We start from the raw sequence: 12,137 nt of genomic DNA on the forward strand, positions 1-12,137 counted from the left end.
TACTGCTGTAATCACAATGTGTTCATTGTGTATTGTACTCAAACTACTACCCGTATCATGCAATCACATCTTGCACTAGAAAAAACCAAAGTAACAAAATAAACAAATCCAATATTAGGGCAATAACAAGAAACTATGTTTTGTATTTCAATTTTGGATATTTTATTCTCAATTTACATTCTTTATCAGGAATCTTTGTGTACATATTTAAAGCTTGAATATTACGATTTTTTTTACCACATTAAAAGGACTAAAACCAGAAACTATGAAAGTCGTCTCTGTCTCTTAACTTAGTCTTGGCGTAATCAAAGGCCACAATAATTGCCTTTTTAAAATAATTCATTTTTTCTCTATTTGTTCTATTTATACAATCCTCTAAAATTTAGCATAGAACTGCGTGCTTTGACATTGTGACGGCGCCGCATGACTTCACAAGTTTTCCTTTTAAAGGGGCATGGTCAAGTTCGATTTTTTTGTTTTTAATATTAACAATGCTCTAGGAATGCATTTCTAGTAATCAAATGAAATTTGAGGGTCAGTCGTTGAGTTATAAGCAAGGTACAGCGCTCACAGTTCTTTGTCATTTAAATAAGGATCGTGCCCTGTTTTTGTTTACAAAGGTTCAATATAGCAGTAAAAATCTTTTTCAAGCTGATTAGTCTATCTTCTTATTAATTCGAAGTATCAACAAACAGTTCCTAACGTTTAACACATTCGGTTTGGGTCAAATATTCACATTTTCACTTCAACATTTAAAATGTAAACAAAAGCTTTGTTTACTTAGCAAAGAATTGTAAGCTCTGTAACTCGCTCATAACTAAACAAATAACACTCAAATTTTGGTTGCCTTTTAAGAATGCCTTACTGAAGCAATGTAAACATTAGAATCGGAAAAATAATTTTTGACCCAAATCGTGACCATGCCCCTTTAAAGGAACGATCAGCATGTAATATCATTGGTCAGTCCTGTTTATGTAATGCGAATGCATTACATACATGCAACAAAAATAATAGAAAAGATATAAAGCACAGTGGCTGTTCTATTAATTTTCAAATTAGAAAGGCAGGAAAAAGCTTAAAAGTCTATTTTTAGTAGGTGAAGTATACATCCGATTAGTATTCTTACGCATATGTAAAGAAAAACGTGATATAAATTATTTTATATGTAACTGAGTGCATATATAAATCTTTTACTTTCAAGGCAAACGCATAAGAGTAACGTTTTAGTAATCTAGTAGTAATCTAGTAGTAATAAGAAATCAATTGAGGTTGTCATTGCATCGAAAACAAAGTAGTGCAAGGCGCAATGCGTGCGCATTTAAATAGTAAAATTTGCCGGATGCCTAATATGGACACAACTGTGATCGGCCGAAGCCGATCAGAAAATGTCACTTCCTGAAATCAAAGATTGCTCTAATGGACAATTACTTGATCCTTCTGCCTCCTTAATCTCAGACTTATGGATTTACAGCGATATTGATTATAGTGTATGAGATTACAAAATTTCCATCGATTTAGAGTATCTATTATAAAAATTTAAAACGATTTGAAATTGTTAAAAAAAAATTTAATGCCGTAACATCACATCAAAAGAAAAATGGTAAGCAATTGCTTTTGATTTTTATTTCTTTTTTTTTTCATTAAAAAATGTAGCAAAGAAGAAAACAGATTAATATTTTAAAGAAAAGTTTCTTAAAAAAAAAACTACTCCTAAAATGAAGACCTAAAGAATGCCTATGTGATTTTTTTCGCAATTCCGCAATTCGCAATTCAGTAGTGACGTCTTAAAGTTTACTGTTTTTTTTCCCTAAAATCTGAAGACTTTAACTCCTACGCATTAGCAATCAAAGAGGCATTTGGAATAAATACAAAAATACCAACAGACTCTCTTCAAGCGTTTATTTATGAAAGTGAGGGTGCTTCTACAGTTGGATTGAAACTTGATTATTTTTAAGTACAATCCTATGATATTCCTTTTACCTTTGAAATTAGAATATCTTTTTTCGAAATATAAACGCAATACTTTTTAGCTAAATTTGAACAAAATTTATTTTTTGTTATTTAAAAAAAATGGTTTAACATGCTTTTCATCTTTTTACAGACATTAAGTAAATTACAAGAATAATTCAGATTTTATTTTTTGGTAATTTTGGTTTTTTGTATATCGGCATGCTTTCCATATGGAGATTCTAGCAGAAATACCATTGAAATTGTACTTTTTGACCATCTCATATTGTCATTTATGCATGTAAAATCGGTTAGGGGTGTTGATTTATCATTGAAATAAACATACTATATATTTTGAAAAGTTTGATGTTTTGGCAATGAATAAGCATCAAAATGTTTATTTGAACACACTGTTGTAATATCACCAAGAGATTGATGGTTTAAATTAAGATGCTTGTATCTATTTCATCAGGGTTTTTTTTTTAATTTATTTACAGTTCGCAAAAATAGTTGAATTATTTAAAATATGGTTTTTGAATCATTGTATCATTCAGGCAACAAATTAATAGTTCTCTGTGCATTATGCTGTTAGTTTTATTCTTAAAGTCAAAAATATACTCGTCTCTTTTAATTGGTCTTATAATTTATGATTAAAGACAAGTTCAGTTTTCGTTTTCTTAAATCCATATGTTTGGCAAGAGGAATAAGACAGCACAATTCAAATATTTATAGTATGAAAAGCTAAAAAAAGGAAACACAAGGTCGTTAAATCATTCTTGCTATTAAGTAACCCTGAAGATTATTATAGGCATGACTGCATATCACAATCCATTGTTATTGAAGTCCAATCCCGTGTTAAGGTATCACATATTTCCATCTCATTTGAACTAACACCATTCAATCCAGACTGCTCGTTGTTATGTCTAAGCCCTTTATTTAGTTACCTTTTTTGTAAAAGAAACAAAAATGCATACACTGTAACTGATTGCTTTTAAATCCAAAAAAAAAAAACAATAAAAAAAAAAAATCAAGAATAAAATCTAAGTAAAAGTCTAGACTGATCTGAATTTTGTGCTATGTCAAGTAAATTCACATTAACTCTGGCATTTTGCAAATTCGACATAAAATAGAACATCTTAGAACTGAAAGTAATGGAAGCTAGGCCACTCAGACAGAGCAATCCCGATGTTTCTTTTTTTTTCTTCTTTCTGCTGACAACCAGGTAACACTTGTGAAAGAAAATAAATTGTCAAAGATATTTACTTTAAAGGTAAACCCAATTGAATATCGATTCGTCGGCGAGGTTTTCTGGTTGATGTCTTGTTTGCATACTGCGATAAACTTGCGACATTCTCGTAAAGATGGATATTTCAAAATGGAGCGCTTATTATCCGTTCGACTCAGAAAAGAAATTTATTACATATCTTCAAAAGGAATTAATTTCATGATCTTTGTTTAGAACAGTGAGGTGTCGCTAGATTATAGTTAAGTGTCGCTAGATCATAGTCAATATGATATGATTGGTTTTAAAGATTTGTTGAATTTCGAATTTCGTTTTTCGAGTCTCGAATAAGCTTTATTAACTATTGCTAGAACAAGATATATTTAAATACGCTTTTGAATAGTTAGGGTTCCGATTTCGCACTGAATGCTAATTAAAAAAAATATCCAATAAATGAATAAAATCCAAAACAAAAACAAACAAATTAACAACCAAACAAAACTTTCCAGATAGAAGAAGCATTAAATGGAGTGAACAACTGGACATTGAATATTTATTACGTCATTTACAATTCATAATTAAAAAAACAAACTATTGTACCTGTACAATATTATTTTAAAAACAAATGTCTCATCACATTTTTATAATAGCTTTTCCGGTGTTGCGTCCTTCAAATAAACCCATAAAAGCATCAGGCATCTTTTCAAATCCTTCCGTCACATGTTCTTTGTATTTAATTTTGCCCTGAAAGGGAATACACAGGACACATGTATATTTCTTTCGCTGTAATATCAATGTGTGAATAAAAAGGGCTAGATGGCTGCAGGTTATGTAAATTTTTCTTTTAACAAATTATTAATTGATCGCAAAAAATATTTTAGTAAAACTCCCCAAATAACTGTTAATGTACATCAGTGTGTTAGATAAAAGAAACAGTAGAATCGTCTCCTATGGGAATTTGAGTCTGACATCTTCATGATTATTTCGTGCAGTTAATGATTTTTCTTAGGTTGCTTTAGGTTTTGACCAAACGATAAACGGGGTGTGTAGATTTCAGTTATGAATATAATAATGTTTAAATGTATTACTGGAGCTTGCATGTGGCCTTCGTTTTTAATTAAACAGTGTTATTTAAGGGCAAACACTTGGTGCGGGTATTACTGTCTAATGACAGCATCTAGTTAAAATTGCGAATGCCGAATTTTTTCCATAGTTTGATATAGTTTAAATCTGTCAGAAAAATAAAATGTATGGCTGTAAATCTTAAGGTCAATCTGATAGATACTATTTGTTAAGTCTAAACTACAGTGCTCATGAATTCATGAATGAAACGAATACAGATTGAAATTATTAATTCATTAAAAAACTAATTATTAAGATTTTATGCTTAAACTTATTGATGTTTGCATTAATTTTAAAAGCCGTTTCATCTTCCCCAACACCCTGAAACTTTAAAATATTTTTTTTCAAATCTTAGATTAAGATAAAAATCAAAACAGCTTAAGAAGTCTTAAGTTATATCAGCATTCAAATAGACGTGATTTCTTGCAAAAATAAGAAGATTTTTAGTTCTTTTTTAATTTTGCGCATCCATTTCTATCCTAAGAAGTTATTGAAAATAAAGGACATGTTTCCATAATGTATTCAAGTGTAATGATATGTTTTTTAGTCCAAGGGCCTTTGAACATTGTGTTTGTATATTTCCTAGATACATGCAAATGTGTCTATTCCCGGGACTCGGTACATTTCAATTTCCAAGCCAGCATTATGAAAGTCACTGTTTTCAGCTAAGCTATTGTTGTATTCACAAACAGGTAAAATATGCACATTTTTCATCACTTGCCATCATTTAACAGAGCACCTTTAACTACATTAGATATTCGCGTTGCTTGAATATTATCACAAAAGCGTTACAATTTCGAAATGGGTTTTTGTAACATTACTAGCATACTCATAAAACCATATTGTTAGTGAAGTGAAACCATTGATATGTGAAGGTTGAATAAAACATCATCACAAAATAGCTGACTTTGATCGAAACGACATTTTGTTTTTAATTTATCAAAAGAATGTTATCGACAGCAACATTTACTGCATAGCCGAGTGGATAGTGTCGGGCTTGTGGTCCGTACATCCCGAGCTCGAACCCCGCAGGGGCTTTTGTTGTTACTTACTGCATTAATTTTTTTTACATATTTATTTTTTTTATTCCCAACTTGCAAATTTTTGCTTATTTGACATATGTACAGTTTATTTATCATTATATCTTTCATAATCAAACAATTTACTGTTAATTTGAGTGACTTTTTTCTGGTGTGTTATTCCACCTTAAACAACCTCACCTCTTTAATCCATTGGCGCATGGCAGTTTCCCCTTCTTCCCACCTTGAATACCACCTTAACACGATGAATCCCTCTACTCTTAGCTGGGACTTCAGTATGCTAAAGAAAGGCAGTGGTCCTATTCAAATCAAAGAAACAATTTTAATACTTAATTAAATATTTAAATTGATCATGCTCTGCATTGAATGCAAAAAACCCAGCGTCTATATATCACGTGATTTGATCCTCTTTCAGCGCTCATAAGAATGAATATTTGAATATTAAATGAATACATATTGATTTAAAAAATGGTCTGATTAGTTGATAGTCAAATAATCTCCGAGGAAATACGTCTATACATTTTTCTATATATTTAAACAAATGTGTCTTACAGTTGAGAAAAGAGTACAAATGGAAATTTAAACGATATTTTGCTGTTTGGTATATGTACAGTTAATGCAGACATTTATCAATATGGTCGGCGCATTTTAACAGAAGAGAGGTAACTCGTGCAGTGATACACTAACCTGTTGGTACACTGGTGTCGTTATAATTGGAAATGGAGCCACAAATTGAAACTCTACCAAATGTCTTCATATGAGTGAGGACCTTAACAGTAAACATACCACCGACCTGAAAAAAAGATAAATAAACTACTAGTATTCTAATTAAAATTTAATATTAACTCAATTAAAATTGTAATCAAGGATTAATTTATAGGAAAATCCAAGTTTAGGATTCTGACATTAAATATATTGAGGTTTATGTACAATCTGATTAACATTCAATTTTCGATCCCCTTTTTTTGCATTGTCGCTATACGAGGATCAGATAGAGGGTATGAATTTTTGACATCTATCTTAAAAACACGGTGATAAAAATTAGTACAATGGACTTAGTTTTAAAAATAATGAGGGAAACCACACAAATGTTTGATACGGAAATAAAACTGATTTATCGTATAGACCTGTTACTTAAAGAGCAACTATAAAAATACCTATCAAGTAAATAAGACCAAGTTTTTATACTAAGTAACATTAAGAACTTGGTTTTCTTTCAAGTAAACACGGAAATGCATTTACCGTTGAGTAATTTGATAAAACGTATTGAATTAAAAAAAACCCACTTTTTCGGCTGCAAACTTAACGCGTTTTGAATTTATTGAATTGAAAAGATACACAATAACATATAAAGACAACGAGGACCCGAACAGTCCCTTAAATCATACATTATCAAAGTAGCAGTCGACGCTGTTGTCAGGAGCAGCTTCCTTCAGAGCCGTGTCGACATCTGTTTTCTTGTAGTTGTAGGCAAAGTCAAAGCCCAGTTCTTCCTTGATCCACTTACACTTCTCCTCAGTTCCGGCGAATCCAATCACTTTGCATCCCTGAAGAAAACAAAGATAAGGGGGTTGCATTCATTAAAATGAATCAACGAGTGTCGGAATAAAAATGATAAACAAGGTAAATTGTAAATCATTTAAATTCGCGATGAACAATTTTCGTGAATGGTATTTTTGGCGTTTTTTTTATGTTGAAAGTGTTTGGAAACAATACTTTTTAGAATAAAAATTTATTAGTCTTTTTTTATTCTGAATTTGATTTTATGGTATTGCTTACATCATGAAATTTTAGAAAATTGAGCCTTCACGAGTTTTAATGATTTTACTGACACGTGACCTTTATTTTTGCGATCTGTCCCACCAAGCTCCCGACCGCCCCCGCGGCACCGCTAACCACCACTGTCTCACCTGCTTTCGGTTGGCAGAGTTCCAAAAAGCCAAAATAAGCCGTCATGCTGCAACGAAATAAATAACAATCAATGTACATTGATATGTAATATAACATTTTTATTGTATTTTTATATATCATCAACAATTGTATTGATTAATTGGTTTTGTTATACCAAGTGCAAGGTCTGCAAGTGATTTCATATCATCGTCATTCTTGATAAGCGATATGCGTCACTGACCTAATTAATAATTGGGAATAGTGTATTCAAATCTGTCAGAAGGAAACGAAGGTCAAAGTATTATTCAATTTTGGTTATAAAATTGATCACGACCAATCACTTGGATAATAAAGTCGAATCATTAAACATGTTGTGTAAATGGTCAGGGTTTAAGTAAAGATAAAGATGCTAAATTTAAGACAAATCGGGATAACAAGAGTGCTTAGTAAATTAAAATTATATAACTGGAATTGCGACATTTCGGCAAGAACTAATTTTGATCAAATTATGAAACCCTGATCACACGATAAAGTTGCATGGGTACCGAAAAAGTCGACAGGTTTTGGAGACGTCATTGAAACTGGTTCTGGGGGTATATAATGGCCAAGCGCGCCCTTACAACCTCAGTTGCGGTTTCTCTTTTAATAAAATCTTTAGACGTCAAAGCTTGTTTTCTTTTAAGGTACGTACATGTATAATAGTTAATCATATATGTTCTATCATCTTTAGTTAGTAATAAACTTTGTAAGTTATTTCAAAAGTAAATGCAACTAAACTGTAAATTATAATTGAAGTAAAATATTGTTGAATAATTTGTTTCTTTTTCAGGGAATTTTGTAAATGTTTTTATTTAAATCAGTTGCGGTTTCTCTTTTAATAAAATCTTTAGACGTCAAAGCTTGTTTTCTTTTAAGGTCAATTGCACAGAGACCGAAAGCAAGTCTTAAGGATCCATCTACCCTCACTACGCCAAGCAACCACAAAAACAAAGAAAATCACTCATAACAATCTGGTGGAGAATCCGGGTAGGATCCATCTACCCTCACTACGCCAAGCAACCACAAAAACAAGAAAATCACTCATAACATATGCACTGAATTTTATTTAAACACGTACATGTATCAATTCAACATATAAGAATGAAAATAATCCTAAATGTTTAAGCATCAATTTTGAGACGTACTTGCTTTCATATTTACTACAAAAATCGTATGCACCTTCAAAAAATTGAGATATCTAACAAACAAGTGTACCACGTCACTTGTATACTAAGATTTGTTTGGAAGGCTGGATTTGTCTTTGCTGCAAATTGCATTGATTATATGGCAAGACACGGTGAGAAGAAATCGATGTATTTTTAATGTTGTTATGATTATATCAATTGTAGAATTAAATAATTACTCTTTTTACCCAGGCATACCCATGGCTCCCAGCATGAGAGACAAGGGGAGGTCACCCATTTCTGCTGAGCGGGAGATCTCTTTCTCGGCGTCTTTTACCAAAGTGTGCGTGCGCCATCCTGCACGCATGCGTACGATCGAACCCACGGGGTATTTGGCGTTCTTGCTGACAATTACCCTACCAAAAAATGTCATAAGAGCTGAAAATCCCACACATCTATTTTACGATCAAATAGTTACTTGAAAGTTACTTTTATTTTCTTTCTTTTTTTTAAACTTTAACATACCATTGCCACTCTATGTAAAGCTTTTCTTATTTTTCTGATAGAAAGTAAGATTTAATTCAATGCATGGTTTTTCTGTGATATAACTACTTGCTTGTCTGATTTATTGCTAGAAGTATTTTGATCACACATTTTGCATACTTTGCGATTTGCTCTCCGAAAAGTGTATTGCCTACAGCATTTCCGGTCTCAGCTCCAACTCTGTAAAAAATTTAAGTAAATAAAATAAGTAAAAGAAACATATAGTTCCAGAAGATATTATGTTATTAGCAAACTATATTCAGTGTTCTACACAAGACAATAGTTTAATGTATTACTAAGAGATGCCGTGAAATCTAGTTATGAAAAAGTTTGAACTCTACTGAAACTGTAACATGACTGACTGTTTAAAGATTTTGATATTGCAAATAAATAATACTATACTAAAACTCCTGTGTAAAACCATAAAAAAAATCACTATAATGTGTTGTAAAAACAAAAAAACCCTAAATACATTTATATATTTTTACACATATTGGTTAATCTTTTGGCTTGATGACAACATATTAATATCAAATACACACCACGAGGAACGATGTCAGTTTAACGTTAAGAAAATCACCTCATGTATGGATCAACAGTCAAATAAACTGCTTCGCACAACAGCTCTGAAATAAAAGGTATAAATAATAATTAATTAAATCAGCCTGCACCTACTCTGTCTGTCTGTCTGTCTGTCTGTCACTGTCTCTCTCTCTCTCTCTTTGTGACTCCCTCTCACTGTTCCTGTCTGTCTGTATCTCTCTCTCAAGTTTAAGAGTCCAATAATTTTAAGAAACACAATATTATGCATTAATAGTACTACCTGATTTTGCGTTATCGTTAAAGCTTCTTCTAAATTGTTATTATTCTATTTATTTCAACTTTGAGCAATAAGCTCATCAGCAGTAAACACAAGTACATGTATTAACATATGCGAGACACGCAAAATGCAAAGCCAGTAGGCTTCAGAGTCTCTGCAGAGCGTGCACTCTCGCTATGGAGAACAACATACAACTTTTATATATGTTTACATCATATAAAATATTTTCTTTCATTTCTGGCAATGTTTTTATACCTTCCAGACTCAATTGCTAATGAATGAGATTCGAATCTATACTTTGTAATGCATCTTCTAAATTTCTTAGGTATAGGTTTGAGTATAAATAGGACTGCATGCAAAAATTATCTATCAAATGTGAAAAATATAACATTTTGGAGAGTTATTGATAACAGCATACAATTCCTGACAATAAACATCTATTATTCTTTTCTTTATAATTGGAAAATGTTTTTGGAACACAAGGTATTCTTGGTGTTCCCATAATTCACCAAGACCAATACTATACAATTCTGATCTACAAAATGCGGCCCAATTGGAGCATGACCTTTTGGCTTGACAGTCTATGGTAATGGTAGTCTAAGGCAATTCTGACTAGATTATGTTTAATAGATACACATAAACATATTAATTAAAGCAATAAAGGAAATCAAACCAACCGAAAAAAGAAAAAAAAGAAGAGAATAATGAGAGACTTGGTCGTTAACACGATATACATACTTAACGTCTTAAATGTTCGATTATATGTATTTGCAAATAAATTCTGTAAACGAACTATATATTTGTACTTTGTATTTTAAATCACAGGGGCCAAGCCCGTTTTAACATTAATTTCAATGTAACCATAAATAAAGAAAGGGGTCGAACTCTGACCCAGATAAAAAACTACCAGCTCGCTTCAAAAGCCTAATAAATCAATTATTTTTTACAACACTTGCAATATGCATGTATTTTCCAGAAAAATAATGTCTAAGATACACTCATGCCGAATTTCAAGTTGATGGGTCTTAAAATAGCGGAGATATACGTCATTATTCTCTCGAATTCGCCAGTTTATTTTTACTCGGACATTTACCGGTCCAGGGCTCACGATGGGATTTTGCCTCTGACAACAGCAGTATTGCAACAAGTCGAGAAACATTCGCACTAATCTTTTTAAATCTCACATCAAGCGCACGCTACTTACATCCTTAAATTCCGATAAAATTCCGTAAATACTCTCCAAACTGAACTTTTATTCTGCAGCCACATTGACTTAAATAGTTTTAACTGTTTTAAATAGCGCTTTTGGGGCAATCTGGCTTTCGCTTTATCAAAAACATCGCTAAATGCCATGCATATATGTATCAGAATAGTCAATTCCAGCAACACGCTAATATAAATCCCCGCCAATTAACTGGTTCAAAAACTAATTTCCGCCAAATATCATGCACGCAAATTACAATACGTTTACATTATACTACATGCTTTTTTATAACAGCTATATCAACAGAATACGAAAGGTATTCCCTTCTCAAAAACTGCACAATTATAATGAACAATCCATTGCGATTTTTACGATTCAAGTTTTTTTTTATGGTATCACCTTATGAATAGCGAGTGTGGGCACTTAGGTTGATTTAGGACAAGCGTTATCGTTTTGTTTGCTCAGCCCGATTGTCAACATTTAGAACATGCACGTGTCTGAAAATCGATAGATAATTGTTAACAAACTTGTCAATTCAGTGGAAATAAACCTACCTCCATCATTCAATTTTTCTGGAATATCTTCCTTAACAAGCTTGAAGTTATCAGGGGTGACTTTTCCGATGAATGGTTTCGCCAACGTCCACTTCTTGCATAGAACCATCTTTTTTCTGTTGTCGGTGGTATGTAAAGCAGATATACTTGGGCACGACGCACAGAAATCACAGCAAGATTAAGATAACCGCTATATCAAACCGACCACCTTTAAATAACAAACCTGCTCAGGTGACATTCCGTAGTGGCTTTAGATATCCTGGGGCATTTCTTAGGACAATGGAATATTACTGTTTACTGAAACTTTAGACGGAAATGCTAGGAGTTTTTGAGGATACTGGAAGATTTATGATGAGGACTGGGTCATTACATGTTTAATTGTAAAAATCTATTATTTGTAGAGGAGAAATAAGCCCAGACATCGTTAAAAGAATTAAAAATAATATATACTCATTTACATGAATATAGAGAAATTGTTTAAAATAACTCAAATTTAATGTAGGATAGATCATTATATAACACTCATTTAATAAGTTAGAATACAAAGCAATGGAAGGAAGAAAAGTTTGACTTGGTTGTATATTAACTACTAAACATATCATACTTTTACAAGAGTGAAATTTAAAAAAAAT

General features: G+C 32.0%; 1 protein-coding gene across 1 annotated transcript; it reads right to left on the reverse strand.

The window, feature by feature from the left end:
* Window positions 1–3,700: 3,700 nt before the first annotated feature.
* LOC128157714 (prostaglandin reductase 1-like) lies at window positions 3,701–11,661 on the reverse strand. Its single transcript, XM_052820317.1, has 9 exons — window positions 11,506–11,661; window positions 9,508–9,553; window positions 9,048–9,107; window positions 8,633–8,800; window positions 7,171–7,288; window positions 6,720–6,878; window positions 6,019–6,124; window positions 5,512–5,630; window positions 3,701–3,913 (listed from the first exon to the last, which is right to left on the reverse strand). Exons 1-9 carry the CDS (start codon window positions 11,612–11,614, stop codon window positions 3,803–3,805), a joined length of 996 nt encoding a protein of 331 aa, XP_052676277.1. The 5' UTR covers window positions 11,615–11,661; the 3' UTR covers window positions 3,701–3,802.
* Between the last annotated feature and the right edge of the window lie 476 nt (window positions 11,662–12,137).

This window comes from Crassostrea angulata, chromosome 8 (assembly GCF_025612915.1).
Source record: "Crassostrea angulata isolate pt1a10 chromosome 8, ASM2561291v2, whole genome shotgun sequence".
Lineage (NCBI taxonomy): Eukaryota > Metazoa > Mollusca > Bivalvia > Ostreida > Ostreidae > Magallana > Magallana angulata.